The sequence below is a fragment of the Puma concolor genome, chromosome E1 (genome assembly GCF_028749965.1).
Source record: "Puma concolor isolate L17-30 chromosome E1, mPumCon1.1.hap2, whole genome shotgun sequence".
Lineage (NCBI taxonomy): Eukaryota > Metazoa > Chordata > Mammalia > Carnivora > Felidae > Puma > Puma concolor.
In genome coordinates, this window is record NC_141680.1 from 39,671,788 (window position 1) to 39,699,739 (window position 27,952).

At 47.2% G+C, this 27,952-nt stretch overlaps 3 protein-coding genes, 1 long non-coding RNA gene and 5 other non-coding genes across 9 annotated transcripts in view; 3 read left to right on the top strand and 6 right to left on the bottom strand.

Annotated features, from left to right (window-relative positions):
• Positions 1 to 211: 211 nt before the first annotated feature.
• TRNAC-GCA (transfer RNA cysteine (anticodon GCA)) lies at positions 212 to 283 on the bottom strand. Its single transcript has one exon. It is a non-coding gene; the product is annotated as a tRNA-Cys (tRNA).
• A 731-nt stretch (positions 284 to 1,014) lies between these two features.
• SPMAP1 (sperm microtubule associated protein 1) lies at positions 1,015 to 5,924 on the bottom strand. Its single transcript, XM_025917670.2, has 3 exons — positions 4,175 to 5,924; positions 2,165 to 2,264; positions 1,015 to 1,271 (listed from the first exon to the last, which is right to left on the bottom strand). Exons 1-3 carry the CDS (start codon positions 4,379 to 4,381, stop codon positions 1,114 to 1,116), a joined length of 465 nt encoding a protein of 154 aa, XP_025773455.1. The 5' UTR covers positions 4,382 to 5,924; the 3' UTR covers positions 1,015 to 1,113.
• Positions 5,925 to 7,001: 1,077 nt separating this feature from the next.
• RPL23 (ribosomal protein L23) lies at positions 7,002 to 12,892 on the bottom strand. The gene is made up of 5 exons (XM_086687171.1): positions 12,771 to 12,892; positions 12,108 to 12,191; positions 11,641 to 11,769; positions 7,234 to 7,347; positions 7,002 to 7,133 (listed from the first exon to the last, which is right to left on the bottom strand). Exons 1-5 carry the CDS (start codon positions 12,781 to 12,783, stop codon positions 7,051 to 7,053), a joined length of 423 nt encoding a protein of 140 aa, XP_086543297.1. The 5' UTR covers positions 12,784 to 12,892; the 3' UTR covers positions 7,002 to 7,050.
• On the bottom strand, positions 11,935 to 12,069 carry LOC147574334 (small nucleolar RNA SNORA21). Its single transcript, XR_015244420.1, has one exon. It is a non-coding gene; the product is annotated as a small nucleolar RNA SNORA21 (small nucleolar RNA).
• Positions 12,893 to 12,966: 74 nt separating the features above from the next.
• Positions 12,967 to 23,782, top strand: LOC147574335 (uncharacterized). The gene is made up of 3 exons (XR_015244121.1): positions 12,967 to 13,062; positions 19,314 to 19,442; positions 23,357 to 23,782. It is a non-coding gene; the product is annotated as an uncharacterized LOC147574335 (long non-coding RNA).
• Positions 19,755 to 19,826, bottom strand: TRNAC-GCA (transfer RNA cysteine (anticodon GCA)). Its single transcript has one exon. It is a non-coding gene; the product is annotated as a tRNA-Cys (tRNA).
• Positions 22,411 to 22,482, top strand: TRNAC-GCA (transfer RNA cysteine (anticodon GCA)). The gene has a single exon. It is a non-coding gene; the product is annotated as a tRNA-Cys (tRNA).
• Positions 23,783 to 24,109: 327 nt separating the features above from the next.
• Positions 24,110 to 24,181, bottom strand: TRNAC-GCA (transfer RNA cysteine (anticodon GCA)). The gene has a single exon. It is a non-coding gene; the product is annotated as a tRNA-Cys (tRNA).
• Positions 24,182 to 24,897: 716 nt separating this feature from the next.
• Positions 24,898 to 27,952, top strand: part of LASP1 (LIM and SH3 protein 1) — a 39,629-nt gene continuing 36,574 nt past the window's right edge. The window contains exon 1 of the mRNA XM_086687170.1: positions 24,898 to 25,123. Within this exon, the coding sequence (XP_086543296.1) occupies positions 25,055 to 25,123 (69 nt within the window). The 5' untranslated portion in view covers positions 24,898 to 25,054. The remainder of the gene's footprint in view (positions 25,124 to 27,952) is intronic.

Consider the following 27,952-nt stretch of genomic DNA (forward strand, 5'->3'; position numbering starts at 1 on the left):
GTGCCCCAGGGGACTTTGTCTTAATTGAAGCCCAACAAGGTCATCCAGGGGTCTCAGCTAAGTATCCTTTGGAATCTGGGGAGATTAGTAAGTGTTTCAATCAAAGAATGCACTGACAATTCTTTGTCCTCTCTAGACACTCTGGCTGGGAGTTAAGAGGCATGGTGCCCTTACTGACTTCCACTTAATGGAATTACAAAAGGGAGGAGGAAGGGGGCACCCGGATTTGAACCGGGGACCTCTTGATCTGCAGTCAAATGCTCTACCCCTGAGCTATACCCCCATGACCTATTATTCTTCTCTTCCTTGTCCACTTAAGGTGACTCAATACCACCAGGTTCCACCCACACCAGAGCTCTGGCAGGCTTTGTGTTCTAAAGCTCCACCTTCTTTTGTATCCATCATCTGCTGTGGCTTTTCTCTTGGTCACCAGTGAACTGGGTGGGGACACTTGAAAAATGACATCCTGGAAACTAGCTGAAAAGGAAACTGATAGAGCACCAGCAGAGAAAGTGCCCACAAGCACTGTGTCAGAATTACTAGATCAGAATCCAGAGGCTAAAAAACACCCCCAGATATCCCCTTGTTCATGCCCTGACTCTTGATGGACTGAGGGTAGAGAGGAGAAGGAAGATGTCAGTTATTTTGGATGGGATGACTCTCAGGAAAATCAGGAAACCCTTCTCAGGGCAACCAATGACAATCCCTTTGGCCGAATCCCTTTTGGCTCAGTTCTTGATGGAACATCAGTAGCCAGTGTCTAACCCAGGGCCCTGCTGCTGCCTGGGGCAGAGCTTTGTGGAGGGCTCGGTAAGCAGTGCAGTTTCTTCTTACATGGGCGGGGGAGAACTGAGGCCTCCTTTCAAGCCTGGCACTCGTGGGCATGGAGCGTAAGGGCACAGGCCTGAGGATGGCCTCTCTCCTCCCACCTCCTCCCCAAAGGCTAGAGAAGCAGAAGGTGAAGAAACTAGCTGGCCCCGGTCCCAAACTTGGGAAAAAAATAGCACACTTGGAGGCACAATAACATCACTGTTTATCTAAAAGTAGAATTGAGAGATCGTCTAAACATCTGTCTTCTATTCAGGTCAAGGGGTGGGAAGGGAAGAGATGCTGTCAGAAGAGAGGGAATCGGGTGACCTCTCCAAAGACCGATGGGCGCTGGCGGAGGTCTGGGGTGTTCCTGCGATAGCCAAACCGACCATTGAACCCGTTGATCATTTTCAAATCAGCATTGTAGTTATCATGCCCTGTCACCTGCTGGAGGGAATGCCCTTGGGGGCACAGAGAGAAGCCTGAGCCTGCGTTCAGCCACCACCCCCCTCCCGCTTGCTTCCCCCCCCCCCCCGCCCCCGCCGTCCCAGGGCTGGTATAGAACATGCTCCCCATGTCCCAGCTAAAACCTCAATCCTGGAGTGTCTCAAGGGTCTTGATTAAAAGCCAAGGGTTGATGAAGTCAAGGAGACAGCTTTCTAGAAACCAAACCACATACCACGAGTAGTATACAGGAGGAGTGTGAATGGTATGTGCTAGCACAGGAGGGGCCAGAAGATTCTGGGCTTGGCCGAACTTGCCTTGCTCCCAGGAAGACTGAAATCATTTCACCCTTGCTTCTGACCCATCTGGAGAAAATGGATGAGCTCACTTTGGCCAAATGGTGCATAGGATCATGTGACTAGAGTGTGGTGAAAGGGCGATGGGGTTGGGTGGGAGGAGGGTTCACACTGTCAGAAAAACAGCTCTCAACCCTTCCTTTCTTGTTGCTAAGTTGGGCTCGGAAAAGGAGCAGGACACAGCCCGCTCGGGCCAGGAGCAGTGAGGGGAACATGGGTTTTAGAGTTGGAAAGAGTGGAACTCTGATCCCAGCTAAGCCCTTCTTGGCCAATCACTTTACCACCCTAAACTTCCGTTTCCCCGGCTGCAGCACAGGGATAGCGTGAGGGCAGAAAGCATCTGACGTACAGTAGGCACTCAATCACTAAATATAAGGAGCACAGTGACACCATCTGCTCATGCGTGAGAAGAAAAGCTGGAGGATGCAGTCCTTGGGCCTCTTCCCCTGAAAACAGGGCTGTCTGTGGCCCGGTTTCTCTCTCTGAACTGGGGGAATGCACATCACTCTTCCAAGTGGGTCCATGGTGAGGCTGGAAAGCCAGGTGGCACTTGCCTGCCCCTGCCCAGTTTCTCCGGTTCAGGTATCTCTGTCCTTGCCCGAAGATGTGGAAATAATCCACTATCCAGCCATCCCTGCCTGTGCCCCCGAGATCCTGAAAGTGAGGGAGAAAACAGACTGTCAGCCACCATGCTGAGAGGTGCACACGCAAACTCCCTTTGGGCTTATTTCGGGGAGAGAGAAGAGGTCACAGCCAGGGGTAACTGGGCCAGACAGATTAAATATAAATATACGTATTGACCTATATTATCTCTCAGGGAGAGGCAGCATAGCTGGGCAGTTAAGGGCTGTCTGTTGCCAGACAGACTGGTTCCAGTCCAGCTCTGCCACTAACAAGCTGTGTGACCCTGGGCCAATGACACAGCTTTTCTGGACCTCAATTTCCTCCTGGCTTTAAGGAGGGTTGCTGAGAGATTTAAGTGAGATAGTTTCAACAAAGGGCCTGGCATAGTAAACGTTACTTAATTTACTTTAAAAATATGCATTATTGGGGCAACTTGGTGGCGTAGTCGTTAAGCATCTGATTTTGGCTCAGGTCATGATCTCACGGTTTGTGAGTTCAAGTCCCACATCGGGTGAGCTCGAGCTCTGCTTCGGGTGAGCCCCACTTCTGTGAGCCCCACTCCCTCTCTCTCTCTGCCCCTCACTCACTTGCACACTTCTCTCTCAAAATATAAACAAACAAACAAACAAACATACATTATTTGGGGAAGCCTGGCTGGCTCAGTCTGTAGAGCATGCCATTCTTGATGTTGGGTGTGTAAGGTCAAGCCCCACATTGGGGGCAGGGTTTACTTAACAACAAAACAAAAAGTAAACAAAAATCCCCATTATTATTATTTTTTTTAATGTTTATTTCTGAGAGAGAGGGAGAGGGAGAGAGAGAGCACATGCGAGCAGGGGAGGGGCAAAGAGAGAGGTAAACAGAATCTGAAGCAGGCTCCAGGCTCTGAGCTGTCAGCACAGAGCCCAAAGCGGGGCTTGAACCCACGAACTGTGAGATCATGACCTGAGCCTGAGCCAAAGTCAGAGGCTTAAACCACTGAGCCACCCAGGAGCCCCAAACCCCCATTATCTCTATGCAAATGAAGTAATACCTACTACAAACAGTTGTGATGGTTAAATACTTACAAATGGAAAATTTAAAAAGTGTGCACACCATATTATTTTCAAGTTTTTAAATACTCAAGTTTTTCTCCTTTTTCCTCCTAGACTCTGGTTCTGTCATAAAAATTACATGAGTAATTACACGTACACCCTCAAGCATGGCACATACAGATGTGTCCATATACATGCGATATACACGCAGACACAAACACTGAGATCACACACAAAAAACCCAAGATTTGTTCCCAGAATAACCCCCGCTAAGCCCTCCTCTCCCCTACCCATACCACTGTGACATATGGAGACAGAAATATTGGAGGCAAAGGTGTTGAAGCCATCAGCAAATAGCGTCAGGATCTTTGATCCCGGGTAGGACTCTGCTGAGAAGGGGCAACATCCACGAGGGGAAAGGGCTGGGGACAGTGAGGTAGCAGAGGTTCGGGAAGCTTCCTTCCTGCCTGCTCACAGAAGGTCCCATCGAGGGGGCGCCTCTGCAGCTATGACGTCACCGATGGAGGGCGCCCCGCCTGGCAGGTGTTCGCTGAGGTCACAAGGATTTTCGCGCTCTTAGAGAATCTGTGGTGCGAGATCACCCCGAGGTCGGGTCCATGACGTCAAAAAGGACAATGACACCGATCTGTTTGGGAGAGGCCAGGTTCCAGGCCCGTTCGCTAAGGCTTGCAGAAACCCAAAATGGGAACAATTCTCAAATTCAGGGATGGAAAGTGATTTTGTGAGCCCAGTGAACTCAGTACCTGTCATCCGCCTGCGCCAGTTCCGGGGGTTCAGTAAGAAAACCGAGGAGGTGGGAGGGCCCGCCCGAGGGGTAAAACGCCCCGCCACAGGGTCGAGCTCTGTGGGGACAGTGGGATCGTCCGGGGCACTCTTATAAATAACCTGTTCAGTCCGGCGCAGCACTGGCGGAACCACGCGGCTCCGGAAGTATCGGCGGGCGTGGTAGTCCTGCTGAGCGTTGTAGGGCGGAATCGCCGACCAGACCTTGGGCCTCAGGCGCTCATAGGTGCGGGCCATGGTGCTCACGGCCACACCATCCAAGATGAAGCCCTTTTCCAGCCGCAGAGGACACTCGCACACGCGCGACATCCCAACCACTACAGCCTCCGAGGGCCTTTCTGGTGGGAATTGAGGGCCCTAGGTAGGGGCTCCCCTGCGCATTGTGACGTGTCAGAGACTCCTGCGACACAAACCCTATGGCCCCATCTAATAGGGTAGACCCCCAGGGCTGTGAGGGAAGTTGCTTGCGTGGCCGTGAGGTGAAGGATGACCAACAGGAGACCACGCAAGAGGAGTTGGAGATTGAAGAGGGGGATTCAGAACTTGGGCAGTGTGAACGCAACTGGGCCCCGCCCCCCACCCTACTATATACATTTCCCAAACTCCGTCTCCTTGAGAAGCTTGTTTGTACCCAGAATGATCAGAAAGTTCAGATAGCATCTACTTCCGACTCTCATTTTACACAAGTGGGAATTGAAGCTCAAGAAACATTGGGATATTCCCTAAACCCACTTAGTGGTGGATCCGGAGCCAGAATTCAGGTCTCCTGACTTCCAGGAAGTCCTCGTAAAGCACTTCTCCCCATCCAACCCAATTATTTCCATCAGCTAGTATTCCTCCTCCAGCTTAAAAACAACAACAAAAACCCACAAGAAACCAGCAGGTTGACACATTATCCCCTGGCTAATTTTTTTTGTGTATGTTGACAGGATATAGCAAACCATGAACAATGATTTCCTCTAGTTGTTGTGACTACAGGTGATTTTTATTTCCTTCTTCAACTTTTCCCCTTGAAGAAGCTCTTACACAGATGGTTTAACCCTCAAACTACTCCTCACACCCAACTCTGAGATGCTATTATCCTACACGAGACAACAGGATCACAAGTCTTTTATACTCACTATATGAAGGCACGTGTATTAGAAAAGGTTGCTTTATATACGCAGAAAACCACTAATTCTGGCAATACTCAGCATATCTAAGGTTTCTATACCATGAAAGGCAAATTCCTAGAAACCTGAAATTATAGGTTAACGTCTATAGTTTGAGTCTACTCTGTTACAACTTGAAATGGACCCAGGCAGAACATGTAAGACATAAGACAAGGAAGGGAAGAGACCCAGCCCTCACTCCTATTTGAAGGTGAGAAATTTCACATGTAGAGTTCACACAACAGGATAAAAAGGACTAATTTTACATCTCATGTCACATTAAAGACTTCAATCTCACCAGGCTGGAGGATAGGGGGCAGGAGGAAGACAGGTCTGTTTTAGACTTCTGAATGTATTTCTAAAACAAGATAGGCTCAGTCTAGACAGCACCAGATCTCAATCTTGGCTGCTGCACCTCGGAATCTCCTGGGGAATCTTTAAAAGGTACTGAGGTCTGGGTCCTACCTCCATAATCTGACTTAACTGGCCTGTGATATTGCCTGTACATGTCTTTTTAACTCCTCAGGTTGAGGACCACTACTTAAATCTAATACATTCCATGCAGAATCTTGGACAAAAGGGTAATCTTACTATGTGCTGGGGTCCTTACATACTCTCATCTCTAGCCTTCCAAGAGAACACTTAAGGCTGGGTATTTTCAGAATACTGTTAATCCGAAAATAAGATACATGAACACAAACCTCAAAATAAGATACATGAACACAAACCTCAATCTAAAAACCCTATTCCAACATCTTTAGGCCACACTATTGCCCCAAACCTGCCAAATGGTCATTTTTCCTCAGGCCTTGAAACATCACATAAATCTTCTCATGGTTTAGAAAGAAAAGTTACAGGGGCACCTGGGTGGCTCAGTTGGTTGAATATCCAACTCTATTTTAGCTCAGGTCATGATGCCATGGTTGTGAGATTGAGTCCAGTGTAGGGCTCCACACTCAATGTGGAGCCTGCCTTAGATTCTTAAAAACAAAAACAAAAACCAATGTCCAATTCCTTCAAGTAGAATTTGCCAAGGTTTACACCCACTGTGCTGGTATCATCACATCACCTTTATTTTTTAAGGTTTTGGAGTTTTTTTTTAAGTTTAGAGTGGGGAAGGGACAGAGAATCCCAAGCAGGCTTTGCAATCTGGGCCTCCAACTCAGGCACTGTGAGCTTGTGACCTGGCTTGTGCTACCCAGGCGCCCCCATCACCTTTTATCCTCGAACTAAGGTTTAGCAGGTACATTATACAGCCATCCTGTCAAAATGTTTTGATAGCAAAAAACCTGATAATTTAAAATAAAATAATTTAATCACCGTTCATAAAAGCAAACCCAATGGCAGTTACATACATGTTAGATTTTACAAATAAAGTCATTTATGTGCCAGTTTACCCAAAACCCAGAACTGCACAAATATGCATCTATACACCTGAATCTGGTCCTTCCTCACGTCGCTCCTGGACCTCCATGTGTGTCTAGGATCTGACCATTCACTCTACATTATCTCAAATGAATTGCAAGGCAGTTACCTGGGGTAACCTCCTATCAAACAGTACCCACTATCTGCGACTTAAGGACACCCAAATAAGTTTTTACAGCAGAAATTGGAAAGTCCGTAAGTGTCTATAGAGTCGAAAAGTGCAAGTACTGTTTATCCTTGTTTCACACACGTCCCCAGAAAGTTTGCACTAGTAATTTCATTTTACAAAAGGAAGCAAGGGCTAGGTGGTGTCAAGAAGAGTAATGTGTACAAGAGAACAAGAAGGCAAACACTGGGAGCACATAACTTTTACTTCTTTTTTAAAACAGATAAAGGAAATAATCATGCGATGCTGCCAGCATTGGATGCAATCCTGGGCCACAAGTCTGCACACTCCTTTGCAACGGGTCCTGTGATAGCAGAACCTGCATAAAAAAAGAATGTGGTGACAGGTAAGATCAGACAGACCCAAGGTTAAATCGTCCCATCTCAAAGACCTAGGGAACAACGTGGATACTTTCTTACCTTTCATTTCACCTTTATTATTTACTATGACCCCCGCATTATCTTCAAAATAGAGGAACACTCCATCTTTTCTCCGGTATGACTTTCGTTGTCGAATTACCACTGCTGGATGTACTAAAAGGGAAAAAAGGGTAGCAGTCATTTAACCTGTCCCAGTGCCACCACAAGAGAGCACATCCCACCCAGTTCCCCAACATTTCCATTTGGACGGAATGCATACTCACCATTAGCTTTTCATTCCCTAAAAGCAAGTCTGAGAGACAAGCCCCTTATCAAACACCAATCGCCCCTTATGGAAAGACCTTACTCCAAGTCAAAACTGCCTGCATTTCCTTCAAGTGTAAATTTGGACCTTCTTTCAGGAGAACAATTAGCAACATACCAGCAGGAAACTTGCTAAGCACCTTCTATGCTTTCACCCAACAGGTGGGGACTGTTAAGATCCTAGTATCACAAAATGGGACCCCCTTTAGAACTGAAAAAGTAGTGGGGCGCCTGCGTGGCTCAGTCAGTTGAGTGTCCGACTTTGAATCAGGTCATGATCTTGCAGTTCGTGAGTTCGAGCCCTGCATCGGGCTCTGTGCTGACAGCTCAGAGCCTGGAACCTGCTTCAGATTCTGTGTCTCCCTCTCTCTCTGCCCCTTCCCTGCTCATGCTCTGTCTCTCAAAAATGAATAAACGTTAAAAAACAAACAAACAAACAAAAAAACTGAAAAAGTAGAGAGGCCAAGCTATTAACTCATTAGGCAATGTTCCACCCCAGTACAGATCAAAACTTCTAAGAAAATACACACCTAGATGTAAAAATTACTGCCCTCCAAGATTATGTCGGAACTGAATATGTACCATGTTAGATTATATAACTATCAGCTCATTTACACATGAATTTAGCCAAAGAAACCCTGCAACTTCTAGCGTGCATACGTGTACACACACTCCTTGAACTCCCTGAGTACATCCAGGATCGTGACCACACACTCTACTTTATCTCAAATGCCTAACTGCTACTGCTGGGCACATACGTATGTTAATAGAGCAAAAACTTGGAATTAACCCATCTATCTCATGGCAAAAACACAAAACAGAATCATTTAAAAATGATTAGGTCTATCTGTAAATTTTCATATGTAGTACAATCATCTGTGAAGCAAGAATGGGTTAATGGGAAGGTCATGGTCCCATTTAAACAAGAAATTTTTTGCACGGAAGTCAAGAAAAAAGGACATACGGCAAAATATTAACAGTGATCATCTCTTGGGCAATTTTAATTTAACTTCTATTGCCTATGTAATTAACTGGGTTTAACTTTTTGAGGAACTTTTTTCCAGGGTCTTAAGTAACTTCTAAAAACTTACCTGCACATAAAGTGAACACTTTCCCAGATCTTCACCTACTGCACTTGAAAGAACTAAAGTCTGACACAACCTGCATGCAAATCTTGACAGTCACTGAACAAGTTACTTAATAATCTAAGGTTCAAGTTTTCCTCTTGGAAAATAGAGATAACAGTTACATTGCCATATTCAAGGTCAGACACTGCAAATACAGGATTTTTTATAGGACAGGGATCCTGGCTATCCTTGAGGCAAATACTGTCTCTATACATAGACTCTGATCAAGTTTTTAACAATGAAATACACATTGAGGGTTAACTAGTATTTACTAAGAGCCTCCTGTTGAGCCCTTATCTACTCAAAACCATTTTTTAAAAAGTAAACTCTACGCCCAACATGGGGCTTGAACTCATGACCCCAAGATCAAGAGTTGTATGCTCTACCCAGAGCCAGTCAGGCACCCCTACTCATAACCATTTAAATTCTCACAAATGACCAATCTAGCAGATGAACAAGGCCACACAAATCCAAGACTTTGGACTTCCAAAACTGCCCCTTTCCACTGCCTGCATTTCAAGTTTCTGCTTCTGTTTCTGGAAGCCTAACGTGAGGGGATGTATTCATTTGGCAGAACCCAGAACAAGTAAGACATTGATGGAGTTGGAAATTCACAACTATTTTTAAAACCATGAAGTGTTCTCTGGTCTGTCCCACAATCATCAGATGGAGACCAACAACATGTACTGCTGCCATCTCACCAACGGTGACAAGTGGGTTGCTCTGCCCTTCTCTGACAGCTTTCCAGGCCACAGATCAGACCCAGCAAGTGTTCTAAGAGGAAAGCCTGTCCAGTCACATGTAGATCTCAATTTACACATTGATTAATCGATGTTTAACCACAATGCTTGGTACTCCTTGCCTACCAAACCCTCAAGTGGTATTAAAGGAGAACAAAGATTTTTGACCCAAAGGCTAAAAAAACCAAGCGGTAGAGATGTGTGTTTATGCAGGTTTACCAGGAGTAACTGCAGTATGTGGCCAAGACCCATCATATTTGTACTGTATATTCAAGTGATAGCTCAAACTCCTCAGGAAGAGGAAAACATTCCAGGGCAGACAGACTAAACAGGTACAGGAGGAAAGTTCCAAGAGCTGAAGTTAAGTTCACTGAGTATCAGAAGCTCTAAAACCAGACAAGACATTACAAGTCAGAAGTGCCCCAAAACCTTCTCCCCTCGACCAACTCCTACACCTAGTGGGGATAAGCAATGACCAGCTCCCCATTTTAGTGTCTACCAGAAGAGATTTAGAAGCAACCATGACAAACTTTTGACAAGTCACAATCTTGAGTTAATCTCCTCTATAAAAAGAACCTGCCTTAAAACACGAAGAATATGTTATTCTGTACTTACAAAGTGCTAGGTGTCCCAGGCCAAATGCTCTACACGCTTTATCTGAATCTCACAACCATTTTATGCAAGTTTTCATTCTTCCCTTTCAAATCAGTAGTTCCAGGAAAGGAAACTTGCCTGACACCTGGTCAACTCTAAATGCCTACTAAAAAAACAAAAAACCAAACAAACCCCACATTTACTGGGGCATCTGGCTGGCTCAGTTGGTAGGGCATGTGACTCTTGATGTTGGGATCCTGACTTCAAGCCCCATGCTGGGTGCAGAGGTTACTTAAAAACTGGGGCGCTTAGGTGGCTCAGTCAGTTAAGCGTCTGACTTCAGCCCAAGTCATGATCCCCTACTTCGTGGGTTCGAGCCCCGCGTTGGGCTCGGTGCTGACAGCTCAGAGCCTGGAGCCTGCTTCAGATTCTGTCTCTCTCTCTGCCCCTCCCTCCCCTGCTTGCACTGTGTCTCCCAAAAATAAATAAATACTAAAACAAATTTTTTAAATTATACACACACACACATATATATACACTAAACACCACCATATTCATTTGTAGCTGAGAAATCAGCAATGAACCAGACAGTTACCTGATCTTCTGAACTTAAGTAGAAGAAACAACTCTAATGCTACACAAAAAATATCACTTGGATTTAGGTTACTGGAGGATGGGGGGCCGGGGGGGGGGGGGGTGTTGGTGGATGGGGAGTGTGTTAACGAGGAAGTGAGCTAAAGATGATTGAATTTGAGTATTCCAGGCAGGAGGCACAAAGTACAAAGGATCTGAAGCACCAAGGAAGGTGGAGGGAGAAATCAAGACCTGAAAGCAACAGAGCTGGAGAAGGCACCATGAAGAAGGACTAAGTTCTACAAGGACAGGGCTTTTGTTTCTACAGATATAGGTACCTGATGTGGTTTAGAACTATCCACTGAACTCAGGGAAATGGCAGGGTAAATATGTACTTCCTCGCAGCTTGTATTGGGAACCAAGAAAGAACTTAAGTAGGGAAATGACAAGCCAAGGTTTACATTTAAGCCAGCCAGGTGCCCCAAGACTTACACTTTAATTTTTTTTTTCCAAATATTTATTCAGTTCCTGACAGACAGAGAAAGCAGGGGAGCGGGAGAGAGAGAGGGAGACACAAAATCTGAAGCAGGCTCCAGGCTCTCAGCACAGAGCCCGACGCTGGGCTCGAACTCAGAGACCATGAGATCGTGACCTGAGATGAAGTCTGCCACTTAACTGACTGAGCCACCCAGACACCCCAGACTTACATTTTTAAAAGATGGGCCCTGACTTCAGTGTGGCAAATACACTTAGGGTGTAAGGGGACAAGGACAAATGTAACAATGGGGTGTATGGCTGGCTCAGTCACTAGCGCATGTCACTCTTGATCTCAGGGTAATGAGTTCAAGCCCCAGGCTGGGCAGAGATTACTTAAAACAATTTAAAAAAAAAAAAAAAAAAAGCGACAGATACAACAAAACCAGATAGGGAAGAGAATAGTCTCTAACACAGCCAAGAGCAAAACTTCAATTGCAGATAAATAGTTCAGACTTCCTCTCAAAGAAAATCAAGCTTTTAAGAAGCCTTGAAAATGGTAGAGTAACTGTTCCATTTTCTAGTAAAGGGCACCTGTCCACCAAGCAACAGGAGGACTCAGGACCTCCACTCACCCTTCTTTCTGAGCTCTGGTTTGCCTTTCTTCACTGTGGCCATCACCATGTCACCCACGCCAGCAGCAGGAAGTCTATTCAGTCTTCCTTTGATCCCCTTCACAGAGATGATATACAGATTTTTGGCTCCTATAAAAGAATGTAAACAAACATGACTTTTTTGGAGAGCTTATTAAGCAGTTCTCCCGGTGTAACATTCCCCCCCCCCACCCCGTCACTTCCAGACCCTCTCCCTCCCCTCTTACTCCCAAAGAGTTAGTCACCCCCCCCCCCACACCTGACCAAGGTGCAATACCTTGTCACACCACCGATTGAAGCAAAACAACACAGCATGCTGCTGCTTCACCCAAAAGCAGTGTTTTTCCTCTGCCCTTTCTTGACGGCTCAGTGGGTCATTAGTCAAGGCCCAACGAGTGCTTTTAAAAGGGGGGGGGGGGGTGCTGGCAGGGTGCAGCTGAAGGTCTCACCCGTGTTGTCAGCACAGTTGATCACGGCTCCGACCGGAAGACCCAGGGAAATCCGGAATTTCGCACCGGAGGACCCACCACGTCCTGCGGGTAGAAAGGAAAACAGGAATGGGGTCGCTGTCTAGTCATGGTTCGGAGTTGCCCTCACACTCGTAAGGTATAAATTCATTCGCACGTGCTTTGGGAAACGGCAGACTAAATTCCCTCTCTCTGGGATTCCACCTACCCCTCCCCATGTGCCACCCCGTTCTCATGGCGAACAGCCAATTCCACACTATTACCGCCTTTACGTGGAGAGTAAGAGGCCTGAACCACCCAATCTTCGCTCCAGCTTTTGCACGACGTAGCTCTTCTTGCAAGGCGGGAGCCCGCACAAGTCGCCCAGCATGGGGCCTAAGCCAGCCCCACTTCAATTCCATTACTGGAGCTCTAGGCGCAGAGCGACCCCGCGAGGTTCGGTCTAGAGCCCCGTCCGGATCCGGCCAACTCAACCCGCCAGGCCCCCCAGCCGCTTTCGGCAGCCCTTCCAGCGCTCTCTCGCGGCCCTCCTCTCCCTCTCCGCCCGGGAGGAGCGCAAAGCGCCACAGCTGCCCGTGGCCACCGCTCCGGGCGCGACCAGCAGCCACCTCGCGACAGATGGCGAAGGATCTCCCAGATACTCACCTCGCTTCGACATCTTTGCTCAACAAGGAGTCGGAAAAGGAGTCAGTGCAAAGGACTCTGGGATATGAACCTTGATGCCCCGCCCAATCCCGTCACGTGTCCCGGAGCCTGCTCAATCCGCCTCTTCCCTCCACGGCTTCAGGGCGCAGTTTTATTACGTAATAAATGCTGGACGTCGGGTTAAGTTCTCGCGGCGAAGTGGGCGGTGTCGGCGCCGAGGGCTGCTGGAGCGAGTGATGTCCGGAGTCTCCTTTTTAAGAAGTCTAATGTAGTCGGGGGCACAGAAACATTGGTAAATTTACCCAAAAACCTCTTTTGAGCACGTAATATGCGTCAGGAACTTCGCTGGACCTTAGAAGTTCAGAAATGATTGATTAAAAGGTTCTGTGCTGTGTAGGGGCCCCCGAAGAACACAGGGCGTGGGGGACCGAGCGAGAAAGCTCTAAACGGTACCCTTAGGATGTGGTATTGAAAAAAACACTGTGCTGAAAAAGAGATGGCGAGTAAAAATAAACAAATGTGAAAGTTCCCTCCCCCCTCCCCCAAAAGGATGTGGTATTGGGAAGAGCCATTCTAGTGCTGCAGATAGTCCCGTGTGCGGTGTGTGTGTGTGTGTGTGTGTGTTTGGTTCCATACCCATTTGTATTTTAGAGATCCTGGCATGTCAGTTACCCCTTTTATAGCTTCAACCTCCCCATTCTGGCCTCTTTCCTTCTGTTGATATATTCAAATATTAATTGAGCACCTGCTTTATGCCAGGTACTGTCATGGGCATACATTAGACTACATCAGGGGGAAAAACAGATAAACGATTCTGCTAGGGTGGCAATGACAGTGGGTATTAGTAAACAATAGATACAATAACTGCAGTGTATAGTGTGTTAGATGATGCATACCATGGAAAAGTAAAAGAACAAGGTAAGAGGCATCAGGAAGTGGGTGGAGGGGCAAATTGTAATTTGAAACAATGTGGTCAGTGTGGGCTCCATGGGAGAAGCTGATATTAAAGCAAATAAGATTATTTGATACTAGATTTTAGGTGAAGGAGTTCGCAGGGAAGAGCAGTACAGATAGTCATGAGCCAGTGAAGGCTTCCTAAGGCATGAGTGTGCCTGAGATCACTCTAATTGAAGCTAGACTGTGGGAAAGGACACAAAGTTACAAGTAAGGAGATGTGCTAGGAAGCTCTTGCAATACTCAGGAAAGAATGATGGTGATTTGGACTAGAGTGGTAGCAGTAGAGGTAATGTAATGTGGTCAGGTTCTGGATGTGTTTTGGAGGTACAGCCAACAATATGTGGGGCATGAAAGAAAGGAAGGAATCAAAATGTCTCCAAGGCCTTAAACGTCTGAGCAAGCTGAAAATGGCCTTGCCATTAACTGGCTTGGGGAAAACTATGGGGGAACAGATTTGGGAGTTAAGAACCGGACTTCAATTTTGGACATGTTAAGTTAGATGCCTATTAGACAACCAAACAAAATTCAAATAACAAGTTGGACACATTAGCCTGGAGTTCTGGAGAGAAGGATCTATAAATTCGGGAGTTGTTAGCATATAGGTATACAGTTGACCCTTGAACAATTCAGGGATTAGAGGCTCTGACCCCTCCATGCACTCAAAAATTCATGTATAACTTTTGACTCCCCTAAAACTTTACTACTAGCCTACTTGACCAGAAGCCTTACCAATAGCATAAACATATTTTGTATGTTGTATGTACTGGATTCAGAATACTGGATTCTTAGAATATAAGACAGAAAATAAGATGTTATTAAGGAAATAATAAGGAATAGGGGTGCCTGGGTGGCTCAGTCAGTTAAGCAGCCGACTCTTGATTTTGGTTCAGGTCATGATCTCATGGGTTTGTGAGTTCGAGCCCCACCTTGTGCTCTGTGCTGCTGTTGTGAAGCCTGCTTGGGATTCACTCTCTCTCCCACTCTCTCTGCCCCTCCCCCTCAAATAAATAAACTTAAAAAATAATAATTTAAGAAAATCATAGGGAAGAAAAAATACATTTACAGTACTACAATATATATATTTTTAAAAATGCGTATGTAAGTGGACCAGTGCAGTTCAAACCCATGTTGTTGAAGGGTCAACCGTGTTTAAAGCCATGACAGTGGATGAGATCATAAAGAAGTAAGGATAGGGGTACCTGGAGCAAACGACTCTTGATCTTGGGGTTGCAGGTTCGAGCCCCATGTTGGATGTAGAGATTAATTCAAAATAAAAAAAATCTAGGGCTGCCTGGGTGGCTCAGTCGGTTAAGCATCTGATTCTTGATTTCAGCTCAGGTCATGATCTCATGGTTCGTGAGTTCAAGCCCTGCATCAGGCTCTGTGCTAATAGTGTGGAGCCTACTTAGGATTTTCTCTATCCCGCTCGCTCTCTCTCTCTCTTTCTCTCTCTCTCTCTCTGCCCCTCCCCCACTCACATACACACTCTTGCTCTCAAAATAAATAAATTTAAAAATCTAAAAAAAAAAAAAAAAGTAAGGATAAATAAAGACCATGAGCTAAGCTCTGGGGCACTTCAACATTAAGAAGTCTATAAATCTGTACATTTATAAATCTCTCTTATCAGTCTTCAAATGCCTTCAGTTGATCCCACCAACTTCTCTAGCTACCAGTTTTTCACTCTCTTTCACTTCTCAACCAAATTCCATGGGTTTCTGAACATATGATTTCCTTAGCAAATGTGTCTCTCTTGATAAATGGAACCACCATCCATCCAGGTGTCCATCTGAGACTCTTAGCCAAGTCCTTTTCAGGTTGCCTTCTAAAGGTCTGTTGTAGGGGTGCTTGGCTGGCTCTGTGTAGAGCATGGGACTCTTGATCTTGGGGTTGTGAGTCCAAGCCCCATGTTGGATGTGGAGATTACTTAAAAAATAAAAAAGAAATCTATAAATAAATAAGCAAACAAATAAATCAATCTTAGGGGCACCTGGGTGGCTCAGTCGGTTAAGCGTCCAAGTCTTGAGCTCAGCTCAGGTCTTCATTTCAGAGTTGTGGGTTTGAGCCCTCCATCAGGCTCCGTGGAGCTTGCTTAGGATTCTCTCTCTGCCCTTCCCAGGTTCATGCTCTTCTTCTCTCTCAAAATAAATAAATACAGGGGCGCCTGGGTGGCGCAGTTGGTTAAGCGTCTGACTTCAGCCAGGTCACGATCTCGCGGTCCGTGAGTTCGAGCCCCGCATCAGGCTCTGGGCTGATGGCTCGGAGCCTGGAGCCTGTTTCCGATTCTGTGTCTCCCTCTCTCTCTGCCCCTCCCCCGTTCATGCTCTGTCTCTCTCTGTCCCAAAAATAAATAAGCGTTAAAAAAAGAATTTTTTTTTAAATAAAAAAAAAAAAATAAATACATTTTTTTTTTTTTAAAGTGTCTGTTGGGGTGCCTGGGTGGCTCAGTCAGTTAAGCCTCTGACTTTGGCTCAGGTCATGATCTCGAGGTTCGTGGGTTCGAGTCCTGCTTCAGGCTCTGTGCTGACAGCTCAGAGCCTGGAGCCTACTTCGGATTCTGTGTCTCCCTGCTCCTCCACCACTCGCGTTCTGTCTGTCTCTCTCAAAAATAAATAAACATTTAAAAAACAGTGTCGGTCACGTCTATCCACTTCTTTCCATCTCCTCTAGTCCTGCTACGGTCCATCTCTTACTTAAACTACTTTTGAAGCCTCCTAGCATACCTCCTGACCTCTATTTCTCCCTCTTCCACCCACTCTCTCATGGCCAAGAATCATTTTTCACAAATACAAATATTACAATGTCACTCTCCTGAAAATCCTCCAGTGGCTTCTAGTGCTCTTAGATCAAAGTTAAAATCCATATGGTGGTCTACTAGGCCTTGACCTGGCCTCGTCCTACCTTGTCAACCTTATCTTGCACCATGCTTGCTCTTGTTCCAAAGAGTTGACATTTTAGTCCCAGATACTGTCCATGCTCCTGAATACCCATAAGTCTCACACATGCTCGGAACACTCTACCCTGCCTACCCTCATCATGTACATCATGTCTACCGAAGTTCAGATTTCAGTTTAAATGTCTCTTAGGGAAATCTGCCCTGACCCCCATCCTAGGTCAGGTCCCCCTGTTGTAACCTATTTTGACATGCTGCATTTTTCTTTCATACGATTTTATTTTTATTATTTAATTTTTTTAATGTTTATTTTTGAGACAGAGCGCGAGGGAGACACAGAATCTGAAACAGGCTCCAGGCTCTGAGCTGTCAGCACAGAGCCCGATGCAGGCCTCAAACCCACGAACCGTGAGATCGTGACCTGAGGCCGAAGTCGGATGCTTAACCGACTGAGCCACCCACGCACCCCTATTTTTATTTTTTTAATGTTTATTTTTAAGAGAGAGAGAGAGAAAAAAAAGAGAGAGAGAGAGAGAGAGAGACTGTGTGAATGGGGGAGGGGCGGAGAGAGAGAGAGAGAGGGAGACACACAATCCGAAGCAGGCTCCAGGCTCTGAGCTGTCAGCACAGAGCTGGATGTGGGGCTCAAACTCACAAACCGTGAGATCACAATCTGAGCTGAAGTCAGATGCTTAACCGACTGAGTCACCCAGGCATCCCCCTCTTTTTTTTAATTTTTAAAATGTCTTTTATACTATTTATTACAATTCATAAATATACATTTGAAGATTTTTTGTTGAATGACCCCTCCCCCCAACTAGTCTATAACTAGTCTATAAGTTGCATAAAGCCTGGGTTCATGTTCTTTTTTTGTTCAACAGTATATCCCGAGCACTTAGGATAGGGCCTCACTCAGTAAATACACGTTGATTGGTTGCTGAACAAATGAAGAAGTTGATCTCAATCATCTCCATATGTCAGCATCCTTGCATAAAGGAGCTTTCATTCACTTATGGCAAAATTAGAAATATTTGGAATATATAGTGTTTCTTATAAAGTTACATTTACTCAATTTAAAGGACTGCCTATTATTCTGGAATTATCTTCTTTTCATCTTTTTTGGTGTTAAAAATATTTCTTACAGCCCTATATCAGCTTTCTACCCTCCCAATGCCACTGTTGTGTGTGTGTGTGTGTGTGTGTGTGTGTGTGTGTGTGTGTGTGTGTGTAATTTCAATGGTCCATGAAAACCAAAGGCCTGGGAATGATCAATCTCTACTTCCTTATTTCTTGCATGCACACATTCCTTGAACTCCTGTAATCTAGCTTATGTCCTCACTACATGACTAAAATTATACTAGAAATTATATATGTTGAAAAATTATACTAGAAATGTCACCATGACCTACTTGTTTTCAAAATCCAAGGACACTCCTCAGTCTTTATCCTACTTGACCTCCACAGCCATTTCACATTGTGACCATTCCCACCTTCTTAACACTCTTCACCCATGGTTTCCATGATGCTACTAACAATAGAAGTTACTATTTATGGAATGTTACTGACTACTAGTCATTGAGTTAAGCATGTTACTAGAATGTGACTTCTTGGATCCTCCCAATAACCCTCGTATTATTATTCTCACTTTACAGATGAGAAAACTGAGAAATAAAAAGGTTAAGCCATGTGTCCGAGACCACATAGCTTGTGAAAAGCAGAGCTGAAATACCACCCCAAACCTGGCTGATTCCAAAGCACAGGCTCAAAGTCACTATGCTGTCTCCTCCTGTACTTCCCTGGGTGATCACGCCCATCCTGAGAGCTTCAATTGTCATCTGTATGCTGATCACTTCCCCCATCTATATCTCCAGCCCAGACATTTCTGCTTAGCTCTAGCCAATATATGGAACTGGTGATTGGGATACTTTTACCCCACAGGCTCTTCAAACCTGCCAGGTCCAAAACAGAAACCATCATTTCCCTAGGAAATCTGCTCTTCTGCCTGTATTAGTTTTCTTTCCTTTTTATTTTTTTAAGTAAAGTCTACACCCAACATGGGGCTCAAACTCACAACCCCAAGATCAAGAGTCACATGCTCTACCAACGAAGCCAGCCGGGCTCCCCTGTGTTAGCCTTCTAAATAGGTGCTACCACCAGTGTCTGACCATAAGATTCCATTGCTTAAAACCCTATGCTGTCCCACTAGTGCTTATACAATAAAGTCCAAGCTCCTTAAGCACAGTATTGGAGTCTTTTCCTGGGCTCATTTCCTATCACCTTGCCTCTTAGACTTCACTCTCCAGCAACACCATATGGCTTAGGATTTCGGGATTCTTGCCTTATCCTCATATTCTTCAAATTTGTGCTCAAATGTCATCTCTTCCCTGTGCCGTCTCACAACCCCAGCACGCTCGCCCCTGAGCCACCTCTTTACTCAGAGCAGTGGTTCTCAAATTTTCATCTGAAGACCCCTTAACATTCTTAAGTTATTGAGGGCACTGAAGAGTTTTTGTTTATATAGGCTGTATCTATTGATATTTACCAGACATTTAAACTGTGAAATGTTTAAGTATTTGTTAATGCACTTATGATAATAATAAGTCCATTGCCTTTTAAAAATACTTAACATCTTAAAATGAAAAATAGCTACTTTTTTCCAAACAGTAAGAGTGACTTTGCTTTACCTTCTTCTGGAGATCCCTTTAATGTCTGGCTTAATGAAAGGCAGCTTGGATTTTTATGTTCCCGCACTTATTCTGTTATGATATCACATCATGTAACTTCTGGAAAACTCTATTGTAACCTCATGAAAGAACAAGAAACAGGTAAATAACGTATTATACGATTACCTTTTCTCTTGCTAGAAAGGGCCTCAGAGACTCCCCCCACTCCCCAAAAAAGTCCCCAGGCCACCATTTGCTATCCACTGATCCTGGAATGGTTGCAGACAGTACCAGCTTGTATGATAATTCCTTTGTCTGCATGTTGACGCAGGTATTATAGAACCTGAAATCCACTGTAGTTTATATTTGCTGTATTCCCAGGACATTCTGCAGAATGGACAAGATACCTGTGTGGTTAGTCATTGTCCTTTTCCTACTATTTTGATGGTAGTAAGGCTTAAAAGTAAACATGGCAGGGGGCACCCGGATTTGAACCGGGGACCTCTTGATCTGCAGTCAAATGCTCTACCCCTGAGCTATACCCCCCTCTGCCAAAGAGGAAGGGATTATACCTTAATTGTAGTGTTCACTGACCAGACTTCTCTGGTGATTAATAGTGGTTTAGTACCTATGATTGACTAAACCAATGATTTCAAGTTTCCCAGGGTGATACAAAGAACCAAGGGAAGATTCTTCCTAGCAGTGCCATCCCCCCTGCGTGCAACCTGAGCTGCACTGAATCCCCCAGTGCAGTGCTGTGTGCAGGAGAGGAAGTGCTTCCTTTGCCCTTTTTGACCCTCTCTGCTCCTGTACCAGATGAGCTTCTATTGTCTCAGTTCTCAGCATCTTCAGTCATTTCCTCTCCCACTGCTTCTTCAAACATCAACAGGTTTCCCCTACGCTGGAAAGCTCTTCCTTTAGCTGTGATTGCCCGTCCATTTCTTCTTTCTCACTACCAGAGAGTCAGGGACTTCATTTCTTTATCCAGCACCTGTGTCTGCAGTTCCACTACTCTGCATCTGCTTTCTCGACTGCCAGTAATCTTTTCCCCTTGGAGTACGGATCTTGTTTCTCCAACTAGACTGTAAGTTCCTTGAGGGCAGGGATCACTTTACATTCGTCCTTGTATTCCCCCACAGTAGTTGGCACAGCGCCTGGTTCACTATAAGCCTAGTTTGTAGTTGGCAGCCAAACCACAATCCTAATTAAACTCAACTCTCACATTGATTACACCAAACTAGCACCCAAGCAGCTGAATTTTGTTGGAGGAGAGCTCACAAGTCCTGTGTCATCTCATCAATCTCAAAATACCCTCTCTGGTATTCCTACACTACTGGCTGACTAGGTTCACTTTCTCACCAAAATGACTATTTCACACACTTTCTCCTGTCTCAGACCTTCCATATTGTCTCTCTCCTCACCCTCTTAGCTGAAGAGCTGGCCTCTTCCTTCTTCAAGAAAATCAGAATCAGGAGTAGTGCTGTGCTGGTAAATGGCTGACAACTGGCTTCAAAGGACCCGATTTATAGCATTTGCTAATTCCCATGGCGCAAATACTCCCACCTGCCAATTTCAAGCTACCAACATGAAGTAAGGATGGAAGCAGAGATCAGAGGGTGAGAGGTTCTACCTTGGCTTTGAAGATGGAGGGAGGGGCCATGAGCCAAGAAATGCAGGTGGCCTCTGGAAGCAACCGAAGCCAAGGAAACGGATTCTCTCCTAAAGCCTCCCAAAAGAATACAGGCATGTCAACCTGAGGTTAGCCCTGTGAATTTGATTTTGGAATTCTGACCTCCCGAAGTATAAGATAGTAGATTTGTGTTGTTTTAAGGAAATAAGTTTGTGGTGATTTGTTTATAGCAGCAATAGGAAACAAATACACTGTTGTAATCTAAGATACTACCACCATCTCTCACCTGCACTACTGAAATAGAATCCTAACCTGTCTCTCTGTGTCCATCTTTTTCCTTTCCTTTATTGTGGTAAGAACGTGGTAAGAACACTTAACATGAGATCTACCCTCTTCACAGATTTTTAAGTGTGCAAGACAATATTGTTAACTATAGGCACAATGTTGTATAGCAGGTCTCTAGAACTTACCCATTTTGTGTAATTGAAACTTTACACCCATTGGTTAGCAACTCCCCGTGTCTCTTTCCTCGTCCCTGGCAACCACCATCCCACTCTCTGCTTCCATGAGTTTGACTGTTTTAGGTACCTCAGATAACTCAGTGTTTGTCCTTCTATGATAGGCTTATTTCACTTAGCATGATATCCCATGTTGTAAAATGCTGCAAAATTTTCTTCTTTTTTAAAGGCTGAATAATATTCCATTGTACGTATTCTCTATGCAGTTCTTGAGTCCCTAAACATCTTCCCCACAGCAGTGTGGGTGATGATTTCAAATCCCCGCTCAAAACTGGCCAAAGGCTGGCTTTTCATCCATTTGGGATAAAATCCAGATTCCTTACCTTGGACTATAAGGCCCTCTATGGCCCTGGCTAACTGTCCAGCTATGTTGAATTGCTCTCGCCTTGTCCACCTCTCCAACCTCTCTGGTCCTGGCGCCTTTGCGGTAATCATTCCCACTGCCTAGAATGCCCGCCAACTGTCAGGTGCCCAACTGTCTCTTTCACCTCTTCCAGATCTTAACTTTCTCGTGTCCGGTTTGCCTTCATTAAATTATAAACTCGGCGTGAGAACAGACAGCGTGTTCTGCACCTAAAGTGGGGTAGTTGGCTCCACTAAAAGAGGGAGCGACCACTAGAGAGTGTAGCCAGCGAAGGTTTCTCAGTGGTGTCTTGGTAGCTGATGTTTGTATTCTTTTTAGAGAGACCAGGGAAAAGGATTCCCTATCTGGTTTTGCAAAAGGTTGTTTTCTGACTTCTTTGGGTAAAGAGATGGGTGGGATTGTGGATACAGAATTGAGCCTATTTTGAAAAGGCAGAATGGTACCTGAGTTCACGTCTTTTCAAAATGCTGTGTCTTCTATTGGTGTTTTAGTTTTGTTCCTCCTTATTAAAAATTTCAGTATTATCTAGTAAGAAGAAACCAACTTTGAACAAATAATATTCAGGATGAAAATTTTAGGATTGCAGTAAAAAGAATTTACCAAGCTTTTGCCAGCAGAGGGGGTATAGCTCAGTGGTAGAGCATTTGACTGCAGATCAAGAGGTCCCCGGTTCAAATCCGGGTGCCCCCTTGGTAACCTTTAAGTTTTTCACAGTCAGGTATAACCCAGACATCTAAGGGTTCTCTGAATCTGAAACTCTGGAATCCTTGTCGCTTCTACTTGGCTGATTTCCCCCAGCAAGTACTTGTCCCTTGTACCTGAGAAACAAAGAGCAACACCGCGGAAGTTGAATAGGGATTACTTTGCCAAGCCTTACTACATACCCCAAACTCGTGGAATCCCTGTGGGTAGAAAGAAGACGCAGAACTATTTTCCTGAGATTGTTCTGTTCAAGAGCTATTGGTTTAATGTTATAGTTTCTTTTTGGGTAACAATGGAGTGCCTGGCCAGGGCAATATTATTTTGCTTAGTTCATACTCTGAATTGAGAGGACTAGGGGAAGAGAGTCCAAGTTTGGAAGGTTTATCTATGTGGTCACGAAGTTTAAGACCCAGGGCATAGAGAAGATAGGTCAAAAGTAGACGGCGTTCTCTTTCTTTACATTAGCTCAAAGGCAGAGCTTTGGTGTGATCAATGTACAGGTGGTAAGTTTGAGGCCCGGTGTCCAGGAAAGGGGTGAAAAGCTGGGTATTTCTTGGGACTGGGCTTTGCACCAGGACAACAGTCTCCATGTCCAGGCTCTTGACGCTTCTCAGTTATGGGAGCCATTGGGAAAAATGCACTCCAGCATTCCCCCGGGGCTCCAAAGGATGACACAACCAGATTCCGGGTTTAAAATATCACAGCTGCCCCCTGACCCAGGCAGCATGCCTCTCCCTTTCTCCTTTATTTTTCCTTTTTTTGGGCAAAATCTAGTCAAGGGGGACGCCGTTGCTGCTTTAATTCTTATTATTTCCCTGTGGCCCAACAGTGATCTGACAACAGATATCTGTCCCGCCTTCAGGTTGTGAAACTCGATGGCCTCCTATTACTAGTTCAGTGGTTCTCAAAATGTAGTCCCCCCCCCCCACCACCAGCAGCATCATCACCCAGGAACTGGTTACAAATGCAAATTCTTGAGGTCCCACCCCAGGCCTACAGAATCAGAAACTGGAGGTGTCTTAACAAGCTCTTCTGGTAATTCTGATGGACACTCAAGTCTGAGAGTCACTGCAATAGTATATCAGTTTGCATCCGGTTGTAACTTTATTTTTGTAAATTAAAATGAGCCTATGGGTGTGCCTTCGCCATTTTGACATATTTGAAGCGCTTTGGGGAAGGGCAAACACAACAGGTCTATGACACCGTTAATAAAGAAAGTTGGAGAAAGGCTTAATTTGTGGGTTTCCCTCTCTTGACCAACTCCCCCATCGGAAACGGAAAGCCAAAATAGGGGAGTAATCTTGTCCCCTGACCCTGGCGCCTCCAACTGCCTGACACATTGTGAGGCGGCTGGCTGGCGGCCGCCCCAGAAATCCCGACACTTTGGGCGCAGATCATGGGGACGCGCAGCTTTTGTACTTGATTTGTGCGAACATCCACTCCTCCTCCTGCTGGGTACAAAGCAAAAGCGAAAGCTTTCTGCTAACGGTTGGAAAATGAGGAAGGCATTTTACAAAACTCGACTTTCTGTTTTCTTTTAATCTAGGATCCAATGTTAAGAGTAGATCCAGTAGTTTGTTAACTACTTTACCACAGAGTGAAGGAAAAGCCACGAAGGGGGCACCCGGATTTGAACCAGGGACCTCTTGATCTGCAGTCAAATGCTCTACCACTGAGCTATACCCCCGCGCCGCTGCTGCGCTTGGAGATGGCTCTTTTGGATGCTAAGACACTGCTACACTGAGGGTAGGGAGAAAGAGTAAGGGGAAAGGAATGAAGGAAGAAAGGGGGCCAAGGGGAAAGCAGAGGTGTCCGGACCCGGAGAACCCCGGGAAAGCTGCAGGGCAGAGCGCGGGAAGGGTAGAACTAGCTCGGGCTGCGAGGCGCAGTGTCCCGGCGGTAGGGACGGGTTCCGCCCTACAAATGTGGAAAAGGATGTGGGGGGAAGGGAGGCTGAGGGGCGGGGCAGGGGCTTCCCGTTCCGTCCGCAGGTTCACGCCAGGTACCTACGGGCACAAAGGAAAGTCCCCGAATCTGGTGAATCCAGTCGGGCGTTCCGGAGCGTTCCAGCCCCACCCTAGACGGGTGCGAGGGATTTGCGCGCCTCTCTCTGCCCGGGCTCCCCAGATGTGCAGCCAGACCGGCTCCGCGCGGTCTCCAGTGCCAAAGGGCCCCTGGCCTCGGGGCGCACCTCTCCCGGGCACCTTTTGCTGGAGAGCGCCCGGGCACGCGGGACCCTCCCGACGCCCCTAGACGCGCGCCCCCGGCCCCGCAGCCCTCCCCGGAATTCGCCCCCGCGCAGCCCCACGTCGCCCGGGGAGCGCGCCGCCCGCGCGCGCCCCTGTCCGCGCCCGCGGCGCGTCCCCGCCCCGGTGCAGCCCCTCCTCCCCGCTGTGTTTATTAGGGGAAGGAGGGCGGAGGCGGAGGCCAGTTCCCTAGCTCCAGCCGCCGTCGTCGCTGCCTGTGTAGTTGCAGCCGCGGCCGCCTCCCGCCAGCTCGCTCCGGGGAAAAGAGAACGCGCGCGAGCTCGGGCGTCCCCGCCCCAGCCCTTCCCGGAGCCATGAATCCCAACTGCGCCCGGTGCGGCAAGATTGTGTACCCCACGGAGAAGGTGAACTGTCTGGATAAGGTGAGCCCCGAGATCGGGAGACGCGTCGTTGCGATCCCCGAGCAATGCTCCAGATTAGGGGAGGAGAGAAGGGCCGGGTCTCTGCCGCCTCATCCCAGCGATCCCGGGAGGAGGGAAGGAGGGCGGTGTCACAGGGTATGGGGACAGACCCCAGTCTGGAAACCGGGAGATCTGCTGCAAGGCGAGGAGTCCGCGCGTGGCGGAGGGCCACTACCGGAGAAGAGTGGGCTCTGTGCCCTGGGGCTGGGAGGACGGAAGAGGACTAGGGAGGCCAGGCCCCGGGGTGGGGGAAGGTTAGGGGTGCAGTCCCGCCCCCTAGGGCCGGGAGAGTGAGAGGAGACGGCCGCTCCCTCTCCCCGGCGCGCTGAGCGCCAAGTAGGCGGAAGCGCGGGGCGCTGGGGGAGGGGGAGAGGGAGGGGGCGGCGGGGGGGGGGGGCGGGGCAGAGGCTGGGGGGCCCAGTGAAACCTTCAGCTCTGGCCGCAAATGGCCGGACTTCATGGCCTGGAGACTGGGGGGCGGGGGCTATCAGCCGGCGAATGTTGCATCTGGTGAACTGGGCTACGGATAAGGATCCGAGCCCCTCTGCGAGACCCCTTTTTTTGGACGACCTGCACCCCCCTCGGTGGTTCAACGCTTAATGGACTAGCAGCAGACCTCCTCTATAGCTTCCCAGCCCCCACCTCAAATTAGAAGCCAACTCTCGGGGCTGGGCTGCCCAGCCAGAGCGGGGCGGGGTCGGGTGCTGGAGTAGGGTGGGTGGGGGTGCTTTGCAGAGATCTCCTGAAATTGTGCTCAGAGCCTGAGACTGGCTTGTAGAACAAAGAGCTAACTTTTCAAAGCAGGTTTCCCCAATGGAGGGTGAGGTTGGCTGAGTTCAGGGGAAGCCAAGAAAAGGGGGAGGTGTTAGGAAGAGGGGAAGGTGGCCTTCTGGAAATTCACGGTCCCCTGGGGGCCCTTACGCGTCGTCTCCCCCATCCATGCTGGACTTGTTCATCTGGTTGCTATTATACTTTTGGAGGGGGGCGGAGAGTAGAACTGGGTGTTTCCAGCAGTTTGGGGTAGGTTCCGGTCTTTTAAACTCCCTGAGATACTAAGGCGATGCCTCCCCTCTGCATCTTCTCCCCACTCTGGAGGAGAAGCCTCTGTGGTTTTGTCTCCCTCCTCATCATGCCTTTTGCCCACCTCCCAAAGCTGGCTCCAAGTCCAAATGTTCCCTCCTAACTGTCTGAACTGGCAGGGGTTGGGGGGCATGGGATGGAAGAGGGGTACAGAAGTCTGGGGCCAACTTTTTCATTGCACACCTGGAGCCACGGTTTATTTGGGAAAGGATAGTTCATTGGATACTTTTGGTCTCTTCCCTCCCCTTTGGGATTGACGCTTTCTCAGTGATCTTTAGCCTCTGAATCAGGGAGACGGGATTGTGTTCCCAGGTCCTGAAATACATTTGAACTTGCTCTTGGGGGAATCGAGTATATAGGGCTGCTGCTGTTTCTCTGTCTCTCCTGGTCTTGGCTGGGCAGGAGGAGAGGAGGGCTTATATTATGAACACAAGCGATGTGGGTGCTGACCTTCCCAAAGACCATGCCAGCCTCCGGAGGGCAGGACTTGAGCTTGGGGGCACTAGCTAAAGAACAGACTGTCCTTGCATACTGGGATTTTTACCTTCCCCTGGTGGGGAGGGATTTTGGCCTCTGCATTTCATGTGCCTCTCTTGTTCTCCATAGTCATGGACTATGGAAAGAGGCTGTGGGCTCTTTCACCTGTATAAGGCAGAAGCAACGTAAGGTGGAGGGATTATTGGGCCAGGAGTTGGGAGACTTGATCCTAGTTCCAGGTCTGCTCCCACCAGCTTTATGAATGGCTCTAGGCCTCAGTATTCACCATCTGTCAGATGGGTATGAATGATGTCATTTCCTTGGAGGTGGGACAGTGTACTAAAGTGTCCAGAAGGGGATGTGGTATAGGCTGTGCCCTCCCTATCTTTCTGGGATAGTCGGTCCAGTCCCACATTCAGCTCCCTCATAAAGTCTTTTGAGAGTGCTGTGTGCCAGAGGGGAGAGGGTAGTGATCCCACAAAGTGCCTTCCCCTGGGGGTTCTCTTGTCCTAGCTGGAAGAGGACATTCAGGCAGGTGGGGGCAGGTGGGGTTGCCCTGGGAAGGAGGTTTTTTTAAAAAGCCCCGTGAGGGGCTCAAACTCACGATTCTAAGGTAAAGACCTGAGCTGAGATCAAGAGTCTGACGCTTGACTGTCTGAGCCACCCAGGTGCCCTTCCTCCTCTTTTTTTGAGCTCTCCTTACAGGAGGTGGCCCTGGGGAGACCTCAGCCCCTGCACTGAGCAGGAGGCCTAGAATATTTAGGTATCAGACCTGTTCCATGTAACCCTCCCCAGGCAGTAAGGACAGACACTTGGACTAGGGACCTGGTGCCCAGAGGACCAAGACCTGGGAGGGGGGAACATTCAGTCCCATAGGTGTGGTTGCTAACCAACTTCCCAAGGCCTGCCATTTTATAGGAGAGAGGCAAATTAGACTCATTTCACTACGATTTCCCTATGGCACATAGCTCACGATGTGACCCAGAGCACAAGCCACGTCCTTGGTGTTAGTCTTTTCTCCTCCCTGAGCCTTATCTCCCGAAGGCTTAAGTGGGTAAAGGCCATGTCACCTCTGATGGCCACCCTGCCCCCAACCTGCAGTACCCAGTATGCTGTGCACGCTGAATAAATATGTATTGCTGATGACGATGTTTGAGGAAGGAGGTCGAAATGTGCTTCCCCAGAGGACTTCTGGGCTTAGAGTTGGGGGGAGAAATGGGGTGACCTCATTCA

Bases quoted from the DNA above. Each gene is read 5' to 3' on its own strand.
- SPMAP1 (XM_025917670.2), bottom strand. From the start codon at position 4,381: ATGTCGCGCGTGTGCGAGTGTCCTCTGCGGCTGGAAAAGGGCTTCATC. The intron at 2,265-4,174 runs GTTATTTATAAG...CCTCACTTTCAG, and splicing joins TGCTGCGCCGGACTGAACAG to GATCTCGGGGGCACAGGCAG. The intron at 1,272-2,164 runs GCAAGTGCCACC...TGTGCCCCCAAG, and splicing joins GAGAAACTGGGCAGGGGCAG to GGCATTCCCTCCAGCAGGTG.
- RPL23 (XM_086687171.1), bottom strand. The intron at 11,770-12,107 runs GTGAGACCTTCA...ATTCTTTTATAG, and splicing joins CAACTGTGCTGACAACACGG to GAGCCAAAAATCTGTATATC. The intron at 7,134-7,233 runs GTAAGAAAGTAT...TTTTTTATGCAG, and splicing joins TAATAAAGGTGAAATGAAAG to GTTCTGCTATCACAGGACCC.